The following is a 15010-nucleotide window of genomic DNA, read 5'->3' as shown; positions in this document are numbered from 1 at the left end:
ATTAAAGATGAGCACGATCAGAAATGTAAAGCTGTCAGCTTTAACCATCAATTGTCAAATTTTGGCTTGTCAATGGATTTAATAATACCTGTCACCTGTTATTTTCAAAAATTGAGGAGGCAAAGAGGAAAGATTTTACCAGGCAGTATTTGAAATCTAAGCAGGAGGCTTTATGGATTTTGAGGTTGTGGCTGAGGTATTAAATTACAGGATGATTTCCAGCATCAAAATACCTAGTGTACTACAACTTAGTTGTTAAAACTGTTTTGATGAAGTTCATAACAAAACTGATGGCTGTCACTTTTTTTTCTGACAAAAAAAATCTATGAATTAATTTGGGGTTTTAATTCCAAGCAAGTTTTGTTGTTTGCCGAGTGATTTGATTTTGATGGAATTTCTCTATTTTTGGATCAGCTCAGTATTAGTAGTCTTTTTGCTTTGGTGAGATTTACTGTTCAATAAGCTAGACAGTAGCTAAAAAATTTCTTTTAACAAACCTAACTTTCAGAGTCTCAGAAGACATGCTTCGCGAACAGTTATTTTAAGTGATTGTGAAGCTCCAACTAATCAACCTTTGATTCTCGCAGTGATGGTCTTAGAAGCCTCAGGTATAAAAAAGAAATAGAGCAACACGAGACATGCATGCGCACAGGCAACGCAGCAGCTTCATTCTCCTTGCGCTTGCGCTTCGTTTTCTTAAAATTGCACCACCCCCCCGGATGTTGCAGTCCGGAGGGAGCAGGGAGCAGGGAGCAGCTACTCGGGGGACTGGAGCTGCGGAGGTTGGACTGCGGTCACCCCAGCTGTCACCACTAGAGGCCAGCGTCCTTCCACGGCAGCTGCAGCCCGGGCCAGCGCAGGCCGGTCTGCTGGAGGGCGAAGCCAAGCTTCTTGCTACTTGCTGTTTGCTCTGATGTGGGAGAGAGGGAGGAGGAGGAGGATCCCGGCTCTGTGCCTTCCTCTTCCAGCCTCCTTCGTTGCAGCACTCCTCTCCCCCGCCCCAGACAGTAGAGTTTCCAAGTCTCCAAACATCCTCGTAGAAACAGAATACTCCTGCTTTGTCATGCTTCATTCTGCTATTCAGCAGCAATTAAAAAACATCTTACCTGTCATGTCATCATGTTGCGTGTCATGCAGTAGTACGAGCCTCTGTGTGTACTACATGTATAGCTCCAGCAGTGTTTCAGCAAGTACTGGCTGTTCCACATGGCTTGGGTTACTCTGAAAAGGCTGTGCTGTTATCTGGGCTGATTTCAAGCCAAAGTGGTTATTTCTATAAAGAATTTTTGTGGGATGTCCCAGTGATTTATGGTAGTTGTGTGTAAGGAAAAGCTGTACTGCTGGATTCTAAAGGGCTGTGATCCACAGCAGGAAGTCCAGTTACTACTGATATACCCCAGGGATTGTTTAGCATCTTCATTAGTGACCTGAATGATGAGACGGTGCACCCTCAACAAGTTTGCTGATAATACAAAACTGGGAAGAGTGGCTGATATCAGAGGGTTATGCTGCCACCCGGAGGGACCTCGACAGGCTGGAGAAATGGGCTGACAGGAACCTCATGAAGTTCGACACAGGGAAGTGCAAAGTCGTACCTGGGAAGGATCAACCCCAGGCACCACTACAGGCTGACTGGCTGGCAAGAAGCTTTGCAGAAAGGGGCCTGGGGGTACTGGTGGGCACCAAGTTGACCATTGGCGAGCAGTGTACCTTTGCAATAGAGAGACCAACGGCATGCTGGGCTGCATTAGGAAGAGCTTTGCCAGCAGGTCAAGGGAGGTGATCCCTCCCTTTTACTCAGGACTGGTAAGGCCATACCTGGGGTACTGTGTCCAGTTCTGGGCTCCCCAGTATAAGAGGCATGTGGATCTACTGGAGAGAGTCCAGCGAAGGGCCGTGAAGATGATTAAGGGACTGGAGCATCTCTCATATGAGGAGATGCTGAGATATCTGTCTAGCCTAGAGAAGAGAAGGCTTAGGCGGACCTCATCAATGTAGCCAGACTTTCCTTGGTGCCCAGTGACAGGACAACTGGCAATAGGCACAAACTAGAATATGAGAAATTCCATTTAAACCATGAGAAAAAGCATTTTTACTGTGAGGGTGATTGAACATTGGAACAGGTTGACCAGGCAGGTTCTGGAGTCTCCATCCTTGGAGCAGTCTGCTCTAGGTGACGCTGCTTTGACCAGGGTGAGTTAGACTATACAATCTCTAAAGGCCCCTGCTAGCTTCAGTGGTTCTGTGATTCTGTGAAAAGGAGTTAAATGAGGGTTAGGGAGTGGCTCAGAGAATAAGTATGGAGCATATTCAGAATTACTCAATTATCAACTAAGAAGGAAGAGTAAGAAAGCAGTCTTCCATCTGATAGTTTGGGAAGAGAAGCCTTGGAGACTGTATCTGTGCTGGGAGTTGTGTGCTGCAGAGTGTGACACAGGATCATGCATTAGATAGGAAGCTCTACAGTGGTTGGGTTAAAAACATAGGGCCAGAAGCCAGTGTCCTGAGTCAGAATAGGCAGTATTGAATGTCTCACCAGTCATTCAGAGTAACTGTTTGTCCTGGTTTCAGCTGGGATAGAGTTAACTGTCTTCCTAGTAGCTGGTACGGTGCTATATTTTGAGTTCAGTATGAGAAGAATGTTGATAACGCTGATGTTTTCAGTTGTTGCTAAGTAGTGTTTAGCCTAAAGTCAAGGATTTTTCAGCTTCTCGTGCCCAGCCAGCAAGAAAGCTGGAGGGGCACAAGAAGTTGGCACAGGACACAGCCAGGGCAGCTGACCCAAAGTGGTCAACGGGGTATTCCATACCATGGGACGCCACATTTAGTATATGAACTGGGGGGAGTGGGGGCTGGGGAATCGCCCCTTGGGGACTAGCTGGGTGTCGGTCGGTGGGTGGTGAGCAATTGCACTGCGCATCATTTGTACATTCCAATGCTTTTATTACTATTGTTGTCATTTTTTTAGTGTTATCATTATTAGTTTCTTCTTTTCTGTTCTATTAAACCATTCTTATCTCAACCCACGAGTTTTACTTCTTTTCCTGATTTTCTCCCCCATCCCACTGGGTCGGGGGGGAGTGAGTGAGCGGCTGCGTGGTGCTTAGTTGCTGGCTGGGGTTAAACCATGACACTGTTAGGACTCCTGAAAAAGAGGACCAAGAATTGATCTCAAGGAATCATCTAAACCAAACTTGTGCTCTGAGGTGAATCAGATATTTACCCAAATTTATCTTAGGTAATGGTTTCTTAAAATTTGTTCTTCCATGAAGAAGGTTCTACAATATCCCTTGTTTTGTACAATGTTCTTTCACTCTAAGTGTTAGAAAGCTTTTTTCCTAATATCTGACATGAGTTGCTGTCATCACAAATTGAGCTGCTTTTTTCTTCTATACCTGGCAGCCATTTCCTGGGAAACATTATGGTTTTGCCCCCCCCTTCCCCTCTTTATAGGTCATATTTTCAAAATCTTTTCTTACCCTTTCTTTTCTCTTCTGGACTTTTTCAAATTTGTCTGTGTCTGTTCTATAGGCTGATGCTCAAAACTAATATAGGAGCCTCCCTGACACGGAGGACAGGGCAGTACCTCTAAAATTGTACTTAAGATGCTTCTTCTAGTACATGCTGATTTAAGATCTGCAACACTGTTGAAACACATACTTAGTTTGTGAACTGCTCAGGCTTTTTGTCCTGCACCTCTACCTGGTTATTATACATTTTGTGCTAGTGCATTTGGTTCCCTCTATCCAAATGTAGCATTCTGAACTTCTGCGTGTTAAATTTCAGCTGCCTTATTTCAGACCATCCCTCTAGTTGGTCTGGATACTTTAGGATTCTGAATTTTTCTTTTTATCTACTCCCAGCTTGAAGTTATCTGCAGCTTATATAAACATGTTCTATTCCAACATCCTGTTAGGAAACCTGGGAACCATAAGTGCTGTCCCTGGTTAGTTCTGTCCTCAGCAGCATTGCTTCATTGATAAATGCTGGGAATCTGTCAGGATTGCTCAGACTTGAGAGCTAGAAGGTAAGGGGGACACACGAGGAGAATGCCAGGGAGCTGCTCTGTGGGTTAAATCTGTCATGGGAGAATGTCTAATGTACCAATATTAGATTACTTTTTCCCAGCATACATGCTGTTGCACATCCTCCTGGTTTTTCTGTGCTCTTGAGTGACTACTAATTTTTGCTTTCATGGTTTTATGTTCTTCAAGGACAAGCAAAATTAATGATCACTACAGTAGTTATTGATCAGCTGTTTTGAGCTATCAGTGTCCTTGCCTCTGGTCTCCTTGCCCTCAGTCTTCGAAGTGCAAGTTCTGCCTACAACTTACAATTTCTATATGCCTACTTTCACCAGAATCTCTTGGATTTTGATGTCTAGAGACTGATTCATGGTCATGTGAAAAGAGACTACAAAGGATTGCACATGGTCATGCAGAATCAGGGCTTTCTACTTCGGGGAGGACACAATATTGAGGCTAGGATGGATTGGCTCCTTCTATTTAGAGGTGTGTTATGTCTTGACTGAGAGGATTACAGTCTTATCTCTAAAGCTGGGTTCCCTGGTACTTTCCTGCCTTTGAACACAATGTGGATGTAAGGAGCATGAGGTTCAGAAAACAGTTTCTGAGAACAGACTTCGTGTTTGTGTCCTGTTTAAAATCCACCTGTTGATCCTTCCAGCATTGTACCATGTGTCTGTGATAAAATGTCAAATACACCTTAGTCATTGAGAAATAAGCCCTGCCATTAAAATGCCTCTGCACTTGTTTTCAGGAATTGAAGATATTCAGCCATTTTGTGTTGCAAGTCTAAGCACACTAAGTACATTTCCCATTCTTCAGTGAAAGTACTATGATTAAATTAAAAAATTATAAACTGAAGTGTGCATATAGCATTTTTTCTGTCTGACGTGATAAAATACCTAGTTACAAAAAATGTTTAAAAGTTGGACTTTATCACTAGTTAGGAGTGATAACAGCATTCTTTAAAGGACCAGGACTGATTTTGCAATGTGATGTAGTCTTCTGGAAGTATTGCCTGCAGAAAATGTAGCCAGCTTTAAGAGCAACTGTAAAGGCATTTCTGAAATATAGAATAATAGACAGGTAGTAAGTATTCTAAGGTAGTAAGGTGTTCTGACTTCCATAATAGGTTACGTGGCTGGTACTACAAGTAAGGCTCTGTAGTTTTGTTATCCACGGGGCAATTTATTAAAAAATTTAAGGCTATTTGATTCAGCTCTTTTTATTCTTCCTGTTTATTAGACAGGGCAGCTGAAAATTACTGGCTGAAGATTCCAGTCTAGAATAGGTGACTCTTTAGGATTTGTCTCCCCAGAGCTTAGCCAGGTGAAAAGGAGGAAGCCAGCCTGAGCCAGCTGTCTAAATGCAGTGGAGAGCAGTGCAGAGCTTTGCAAGAGTGGTTCACCTGGAAGGCAAGGTGGGTAAGGCAGATGGAATAATTTCCTGCTGTGGGTGCCCTCTGAGCTCTTTAGCAGCCACAGAGAGATTTTAGGCACTTGGATTAGATGCCTACGTTTTAGGTAGCTGAAGTTGAGGGAAATGAATCCCATGCTTCCCAGTTACTCCCTGTCATTACACATTGAGTGGGCTATGAATGCTGTGACTGTGCTTGCTGTGTATGCATGAGCTCATTAGTCACATCTCGGTATATGTGGACTTGTCTGTGTACAATGTGATGTTGGATGTTGCTGGTGCTATGTTACTCTGCCCAGATGTTTTTCTGTGTTCAGAATTTCCTCACCTGTTTGTTCAGGTTTAGGTTTTATGGCTGGTATTTTCCGAATACTTCCAACCAGAAAGATATATTTCTGAGTCCAGGTATTTGTAGTGTTGGATTCAGCTAGCAAATTAAGATGTCTGAATGTAAACAGGTATATGTCTGCAGTGAGTGTTAAGCTCCTTCAATAACAGTCAGAGGAGCTCAAGTCAGTACCATCAAGCCTAGAGCATAATTCTGTCGTCCTAAAGAAGACATTACATCTGGTCAGCTGAAAGCTGTCTAGGCTTCACTGACTGTGGTGAGATCTTACGTACTGAACCTGCGCTTTGACATCGAGATACAAATGTGTCATTGTACACATCTCTGTCCATAAGAAACATCCTACCCAGCATGCCTGGAAGAAAAGCCATGTAAAACTTGACATCTAGAAAATACTACTTTTCCCTTCCTGCAGCTTTCTTATTAACTGTCAAGCTCTCCCACAATATAAGCTATTAATTAATAAAGAAGTGCAACTAGAGTGTTAATGAGCCTTCCTGTAACTGAAAGCTTTTGAAAACCTTTGGACGTATTGCCCACCTGCATTTTTGCTCAACTGTCATGATACCTCTGTGCAAAAGGAAAAGATTTGCTCCTTAAACATAGCTGATAGCCACAGTCTTAAGAAGGAGCCTTAGAGCCACATGAAGAATGGAAACTGAACAAGAGACATATCCAGAGAGATTCCTGTTCTAGAAGAATTTGATTTAACGGGTATGGTAAATGATGGTTCCAAAGTATAACAATTAATAGTTTACAAATAAAAGCATTGCATTATTTTATGAGAGTGTAGGCCTGCAAGCACAGTAAGAATTAGTACTCTGTAGGAGTAGTCAGGAACAAATAAAACAGTGATTTATAAAATGCAGTAGGAATAAGATGTATGCTTTGAGATTGAGCCTAAACAACAACTCCTTGAGATTTTAATCTCTGAGGCAATGGTACCGGGCATCAAAGAAACTTTTTGTCTGTTTGGTCATTTTGTATGCATTTTCTGATTCTTAAGATCAGCTGATCTTCTAGGGATAAAATTACCTCTTAAATATTACAAAAATTTTATTCCTGAGAGACCAATGAAAGCCATGGGAGCAATTTGAAGTCCAGTCTCTTTTTAAGAACAGAGACAAAACAAACTTTTTATAGCTAGCTCTATATTCTGCTGTTTAAGATGTAGTCTCCTGCCTCTCCCAGTTCACACCCAGAGTATACTTTTTATTTGTGTATTAAATACTGGGATCCCAAAATAGGTGATGTACACAACATGCAAGGCAAAAAAACTTCTTTAACTCTAAGACCTCTCCCATTTCCTTCCTAGGTGCCTCTTGTACTCTCACAGTTCTGACTGTTCAGGCATTTACAGTGGAAGTGGTTTGGGGCAGAAATTGGTGTTTTGAATTAAGTAGTTAATTCTGTCATTGGCTATTCAGTATAATAAAGAGTATTAGAAAGTTACTACTAGAACCATTTTAATTTCATAGGCAAAGAGGTGATTTTTTTAATACATTTTTTTTCTTTCTCTATTTCAGATAATTATAACTTAATATATTGATGTAAACTGGGTTCCCAAGCACTATTAAAAACACCTAGGCAATCTTGTGTCCTTCATGATGTACTTTAATGGATAGTTGTAAGCCTTATTAGGGAAACTGACTGGAAATGACTTATCTTTCCATTGTTTCAAGGTGACTCTTTCTCCTAATGAGAATAATACTTGTTCTGCAGTGCAATTTAATATAGTATAGATACAGTATAGATATAGTATGTTATCCAACAAGGACAAAACTAGTATTTCTTTATCTTGTATTACTTTTGTGATTAGTCCAGGCTACATTATCTTGTAGGTTTTTCTGGCTACGAGGAATAATCACTGTCCGTCTCCAAAAATCTAATCTTACTACTGGCCTTCCCTGTCCTCTTTCCCCTTCTTTCTTCTCTGATCTACCAAGAAAATAATTTGGTTTCTTTTTCCAGACGCACAGATGTGCACCAGATGGTTACTAATAGTTTCAAGGTCCTGATGAGTTATTGGAATAATTAGTGTTGGTGTGAGGTTTTTCATCTAACTATAATACTGAACTGTGTACTCATCTCTTTCAAGCTTTTAAAATAAAAGGTTTATTTTATTACGACTTTTGAAACAGCGCTTCAAATGTCAGTGCAGATAATAATTGATACCCAGTTCATGGTCAGAAGTTCACTCAACTCTCTTTAATGTGTAAAATTCTTGATCTTGTAAATGGGATCAAACGCAATCTACATTTAGATGATATAGTAATTTTATGCCAGAAGGAACAGTAAGATATCAATCAGGGAATTATTTTAATGGTGAACTGGGAAATATTTCTTTATAAAATATGAACATAAGATGTTGAAAATAATAAAGAAATTGATACATAAATATGATTTATGGATTGTGGAATTAAAAATGTAGTCTGCATTAGTTGAAAAAGGTCTTACCTGAAGGGTCTATTAAGTCTTGCTCTTTTGTGCAAGTCTTTGTTGCCACAGCAGGTTTAATATGTTTGGATTTATAAAGTATAAATATGAAGACAACTCTCAAGAAAATTTTACTTCTGTGTATGTTACTTCCAAATTTAGTTTGTGCTGTAATGGATATGCCTCCTAGTATGTAGTACCTATTGTTTTGATAGCTAAATCTGATTAAAATAAGAAATAATTACTTCTCTTTGACATAGGAACAGATCCATTCCTTTTATTTTTCAGTGTTCATCACTGTTTTAATAGATGTGTCACTTGTAACACAACTGGCTTTGGATGTAGCTGCAACACCTATATCATCACGCAGCCCTTGTCTGCATGATTTAGATCCTTTCCCTGGTATTTTGATCTTGGAAACAGTTTTAGAATGAGATTATTGTCATCCACCAAAAATACTGGATTTTTGCAAGCAAAGCAGAATAAGTAACTCCTGTACAGAAAAATAATGTGCTAGCCTTTTAATGATACGGAATTCAGTGGGATTGCCAGACACTAACAGCATGCATAAGTATTTGCAGGATTGGAGCTTTATAAAATCCCAAGCAGAATTTGAGCTTCCTTTCCTTAAGATTCACTCATTAATCACTTCAGGCCTACCCTACACTACTGTTTCCTTTCTGGTTCTGATCAGTTAATCCATGTGTCTTTAAAGCACATTTGATGAACAAATGGCAGAGCTGTGGAGGTATTGGATCTCTCTAGAATATATCGTCCTTTACATGGACTCAATCTGCTCTCTGACCAACTCTTTATTTACTTAATATCTGTCTTTATCCTGCTGAAGGCCTGATGCATTCTTAACTCAGGTCTCCCTAGCCCCATAAAAAATGCAACTTCCTAACTGTTTTCATACAGTGATGCTATTCTTTCTGGGTTTTAGACTGTGTATTTGCAGAATTCGCTTTGGTATCCGAGTAAGACTTTTTTTTGCAGTGAGCAGGAAAGGGTGGAATTCTCCAAATGGACATTTGGAGCTGCTAAGGTCACAGGACTGACTTGACCTCTGAATGTGCCTGTCCCCCTCCATTGACTGGAAGGGGCTGAGAAGACCAGTCTTTTGAGGAAGGTCACTTAAAAAAAACCTGCCTACATTTAGGCATTGTCAGTACAGCCTGCATGCTGCATGGAAGAGTTCTTTTGTTCTGTTCTGTTAGTACTGTGTAGTTCAAAAATGTTTTTGGGGTTGGGGTGTTCTTACCTTTTCCAGGTATGGGACATTGGAGGACAGCCAAGGTTTCGAAGCATGTGGGAGCGTTACTGCAGAGGAGTCAATGCAGTTGTGTAAGTTTTCTTGTGTATGCCCATATAACATATATTTAAAACTATGTATTATTAATATAGATTTGCTTTTCTTCCTGTCCACCTCTATCACATAAGAAGACCCAACACAATAATAGTGTGTTTTACACATCCAGCAAGCCCGCTGTATAAGTAATTGCATGTTCCAGGCCATTTTTTCCCCACAGCCTGTATTTAATCCTGTATCTTCCTGTATTGATAAGTGCAGGGCTTACACAACTCAGGACTGTTTTAATGCTCTTGTCAATGGGAACACATTGGTCACATTTCAGATGTTTTAATGCAACTTTCTGCAAGTAATAGACAATACCATAAATAACTATGTTCCCATTGCAGTTATATGGTGGATGCAGCAGACTTAGAAAAAGTAGAAGCTTCAAAGAATGAGCTGCACAGTTTGATAGATAAGCCACAATTGCATGGAATTCCAGTAAGTATTTTGATTATTATTCTTACCTGAATGTAGCCATTGTAGCCTAAATCCTCATGAATTGGTTCCTCTGGACTCTTGAAACTAGCTTAAGTATGATGCAGCCTTGATACATTGAGTGTTCTTACAAAAATTATTGTGGCATTTTTTCAGAGGACTCAACTTCTTATCAGTGCTGCAGTGTGTTTTTATGTTGTCTAGTCTAAAGGTCAGAATAGATTTGGAAAAAAATCATTTTCACATGTGGCATTATCAGACAGAAATTACTTCTAGTCAGTCGCCTTGTTGGCTTGGTTTGAACCAGTGACCCAGATATGTTTCTGGCAGTATCTTATGGTGTGTGAGATTTGTCTTTCTAAAGAGTGGCAGACACTAACATCAAATAGCGTCCTCTGCTTCCAGAGATTGTGGAGGAGCTTGACTTTTTCTGTGTCCTGACTTTTTCTTTTTCTTGACTTTTTAGTTTTTCAAACTAAACTGTATGAAAAAAATTTAAATATGCATCTGTTCTCCAGTAGGAAGTATCAAAGTATAGTATATTCTGCTGACATTCTAGTGAGAAATTAACAGAGGTGGAGACTAATGTTGTTTAATTAAGTGTAATCTGCCAATTTGGAGCTAGTAGGAATCAGTCAGGTTACCATTGATCTTTGATGCCGATGTCACCAAGCAAGAGTTCATACCTTTGATCATAAGAAAGAAAACAATGGTACATACAGATCAGGAGGAAGGTACTCACAGCTTGATGGCTCTTGCTTGGCCCATTTTTTGTAAGCAAATATTTGGACACTTAGCCAGTGCAAGTGGTCGAAGTCATCTGAGGATGAGTAAACAGACAGCTGACATGAAATCATTGTGAGAATAAAGTTCTCACACATCTGTTCTCAAAGAATTTTTCAAGTGACTCCCCATCTTTTTTATAAGGTTTGCTATTGTTGTTGCATTTTGTTATGTGAAGTACATATTGAACAAATCCTACAGAAATCTACAGTCATGCTGTTCATGGTGAGTGACTTTGTCCTTTGTACTGTCTTCCCATCCTGTTTTATTTACTTTGCACTTTTCCTTCCTGAAATGATAGGTCTCTCATATCTTCAGAAGTATCTAATTAAGTTCCTTTCGTTTTATATGTTACAATATCACATTCCAATTGCCCAGCCTGACCAGCAGAGTAATTTCCAAGATGCAGTAATGTATTTTTTACTTATTTTTATTTCATAGGTAGTAACTAGTATTGAACTTCCTTCAATTTATTGTACTCAGGCTTTGGCATTATAGATTTTAAGGTAGCTTTATTAATCTGAGACTGCAAATAATGAGTTTTAACGTGTTCCAAATTCATGGGAAATAATGGGACAAGCTTGACTCAGAATTGTAACGCATCTGGAAAACAATGCAATCATAATTGGAAAAACCTTCCATTGCTTACTTTATCTTAGAATGTACTCAACCCATTCATCTGATCTTAATTTATACTTGAAGCCTTAAGTATTGCGTAGGAATTCTTGAATTCCAGCATCTGTTCAGTAAATTTTCTGTGTTTATCAGACTTAATTCCTAATGGCTGCCCTTCTGATTTCTACCATGGATGCTCAAAGGGGTTGGAGAGGAATGAGTTATTTGGCTGATGCTTGGGTGATATATTGTTTTGGATGCCTGGCTGTTTAGTATGTCAATGTTAAGAAGCACGGGAGTAAAACTGTAGAGAGAATAAATTCTGGATCTTAAGGACCCAGCCTCTACTTCTGGGGCCCTACTTTTGATTAACATTAGTCTGGTCCTATGGATTGAATGTCTGTTGGTGGCCTGAGTGCACCTGGTGCATGCTCTCATCCAGGTTTAGTTGCATGCAAAAGGAATCCACCTGGTGGAATCTGACACCATCCCATAATGCCATCCTGAATGGAGAGATTCACTTCCAGAGGAGACTTCTGATACTGATATACCCAGAAATAATTGGATCCAGTTTCCAGAGGGTGTGTACCCAGCATCTGACCCTGGCTAGGAGCAGGATTTCCATGATGCTCCCACAGTCATTGGTCGTTTTGAATATGTCCGCTACTGTGTTCTAAATACTTGGCTGCAAGATCCAAAATAATGCCAACAAGTGGTTGGCATTACAAAACAAATAAAAATAAACTTTTATTCCTTCTGGATTTAACATGAATATGAATGATTTCTTTCAGGTGTTAGTCCTTGGAAATAAAAGAGACCTCCCAGGTGCACTGGATGAAAAGCAGTTAATTGAGAAATTGTAAGTAGCTGGCCTGTGTAAAAAGCTGAAACTCTGTGAAATTCAATATATAAGAGAAAATCGTTGGTAGTCCATGGCAATAACCAGCTATAACAGATTCCATTTTATATTCTCAGATACTCCACTCCGAGCTCTGCTGGCAGTTGAAATAGCAATCTAGGCTGATAACGGACTACAGTAGATTTAAACCTCTCTTGATTATTATTTTGGTTGTATACAGTTGTTTCAGATAGTCCTGTTTTCTCATCACTGAAGATCTAACTGCTATATGTAGTAATAGGCTCATTTACACTTTTCAGAGTACATTGTAGTGGCAGTTTAATGCTCAAACGGCATTAGAACAGAACCATTTCAAACTACTGTCTGTAAATTTAAGCAATTCAGATATTTTTGGCATGTAGCCAAGCATATACTTACGGATTACTGAAACTAACTTAAATTGATGCATTGTAAGGGTAATAGTAAAGGAAATATACAATTTTGTAAAAATGGCCAGTATAGCAATAATTTTGCAGAATAGGTTTCTGTGTCTCATATCACATAATTTCAATCAGTAGGAAGTGCAAGTGAAATGCAGTGCAAGTGCAGTGAAGTGAAGTGAGGCTTCAGTATAGAAGGATGGTCCAAAGGCTAAGCAACTAAACTGAGACTTAGGAAACACAGAATCACAGAATGGCTGAGATTGCAAGGGACCTCTGGAGGTTTTCTTGTCCACCCACCCGCTCAAGCAGAGCCACCTAGAGCTGACTGCCGTCGACCATATCCAGACGGCTTCTGAATATCTCCAAGGGTGGAGACTCTGCAGCCTCTCTGGGCAACCTGTGCTAGCACTCAGTCACCCTCAGAGGTAATAAGTGTTTCTTTGTGTTCAGAAAGGGCCTCCTGTGTTTCAGTTTGTGCCCATTGCCTCTTGTCCTGTCACTGGGCTCCATCTTCTTTACAGCCTCCCTTCAGATACTTGTACACATTAATAAGATTCCCCCCGAGCCTTTTCTTCTCTAGGCTAAGCAGTCCCAGCTCTCTCAGCCTTTCCTAGTATGTGAGATGCTCCAGTCCCTTAATCGTTTTAGTGACCTTTCACTGGACTTTCTCTAGTAGCTCCACATCCCTCTTGTACTGGGGAGCCTGGAACTGGACACAGCACTCCAGGTATGGCCTTACCAGGGCTGAATAGAGGGGAAGGATCACCTCCCTCGACCAGCTGGCAACACACCTCCTAATGCAGCCCAGGATACCATTAGCCTTTTTTGCCATGTTGCTAGATCATGTTCAACTTGCTGTCCACGAGGACCCCAAGGTCCTTTTCTGCAAAGCTGCTTTTCCAGATAGTCAGCCCCCAGCACGTACTGGTGTTCCTTCCCAAGGGCAGGACTTTGCACTTCCCCATGTTGAACTTCCTGAGGTTCCAGTCAGCCCATTTCTTCAGCCTGTGGAGGTCCCTCTGGATGGCAGCAGAACCCTCTGGTGTATTAGCCACTCCTCCCAGTTTTGTGTCATCAGCAAACATGCTGAGGGTATGCTCTGCTGCATCATCCAGATCATTGGTGAAGATGTTGAACAGGACTGGACCCAGTACTTATCCCGTGGTACACCACTAGTTACTGGCCTCCAACCAGCCTTTGTGCCACTGATTGCCACCCCCTGGGCCTGACTGTTCAACCAGTTTTCAGTCCACATCACCATCTGCTCATCCAGCCTATACTTTCTCAGCTTGTCTATGAGGATATTGTGGGAGACAGTGTCAAAAACCTTACTGAAGTGAAGGTACACAATATCCACTGCTCTCCCCTCATCTAGCAAGCTGTAGATTTCATTGTAGAAGGTTATCAAGTTGTTCAAGCATGATTTCCCCTTTGTGAATCCATGCTGACTACTCCTGATCATCATCTTGTCTGTCATGTGCGTGGAAATGGTTTCCAGCATTAGTTGCTCCATCACCCTCCCAGGGATCAAGGTGAGGCTGACTGTCATGTAGCTTCCTGGGTCCTCCTTCCTGCTCTTTCTGAAGATAAGGGTGACATTTACTTTCCTCCACTCTTCAGGCATCTCTCTCAATTGCCATGATCGTTCAAAGGTTATCAGTGAATGGCCTCACAATGACATCAGCCAGCTCTCTCGTCACTTGTAGGTGCATCTCATCAGGGCCCATGGAATTCTCTATGTCCAGTTTGATTATGTATTCCTTGATGTGATCCTCTTCCATCAGGGGTACAACTTCTTGCTCCAGACTTTTTCCCTGGTCTCTGGGGCCTGGGATTCCTGAAGTCTAACCTTGCTAGTAAAGACGGAGGCAAAGGTGGCATTGAGTCCTGCCTTTTCCAGGTCCCCCACCTCATTGAGCAATGGGCCCACGTTTTCCCTTGTCTTCCATTTGTCACTTACATACTTACAGAAGCCCTTGTTGCCTTCAACATCCCTCACAACATCCAATTTCAGTTGGGCTTTGGCTGTCCTAACTGTGTCTCTGCATGCTTGGACAGTGTTTCTGTATTCCTTCCAGGTTACCTGTCCCTGCTTCCACCTTCTATATGCTTCCTTTTTGTGACTGGGTTATGCCAGGAGCTCGTTGTTCATTCACTTATGCCTCCTGGCTTTTTTTCCAAACTCATTAGGGTGGGCTGCTTTTGATCTTGGAGATGATCCTTGAATATTAACCAACATTCCTGGGCCCTTCTTCGGTACAGGGCCTTATCCCATGGGACTCTTTCAAGCAGATCCCTGAAGAGGCCAGGTTTGCTCTC

General features: G+C 41.1%; 1 protein-coding gene across 2 annotated transcripts in view; it reads left to right on the top strand.

Moving 5' to 3' along the window:
• The window catches only part of LOC104312496 (ADP-ribosylation factor-like protein 8B), a 29843-nt gene that overhangs the window by 10856 nt on the left and 3977 nt on the right, over window positions 1-15010 (top strand). For both annotated transcript variants that reach the window (XM_069801994.1, XM_069801993.1), the window contains exons 3-5: window positions 9494-9567; window positions 9922-10015; window positions 12202-12269. In XM_069801994.1, coding sequence (XP_069658095.1) covers window positions 9494-9567; window positions 9922-10015; window positions 12202-12269 — 236 coding nt within the window. The remainder of the gene's footprint in view (window positions 1-9493; window positions 9568-9921; window positions 10016-12201; window positions 12270-15010) is intronic.

Source organism: Haliaeetus albicilla, chromosome 14 (genome assembly GCF_947461875.1).
Source record: "Haliaeetus albicilla chromosome 14, bHalAlb1.1, whole genome shotgun sequence".
NCBI classification, from domain to species: Eukaryota; Metazoa; Chordata; class Aves; order Accipitriformes; family Accipitridae; genus Haliaeetus; species Haliaeetus albicilla.
The sequence above is the reverse complement of the archived record's forward strand: the minus strand, read 5'-3'. Positions and strand labels throughout refer to the sequence as shown.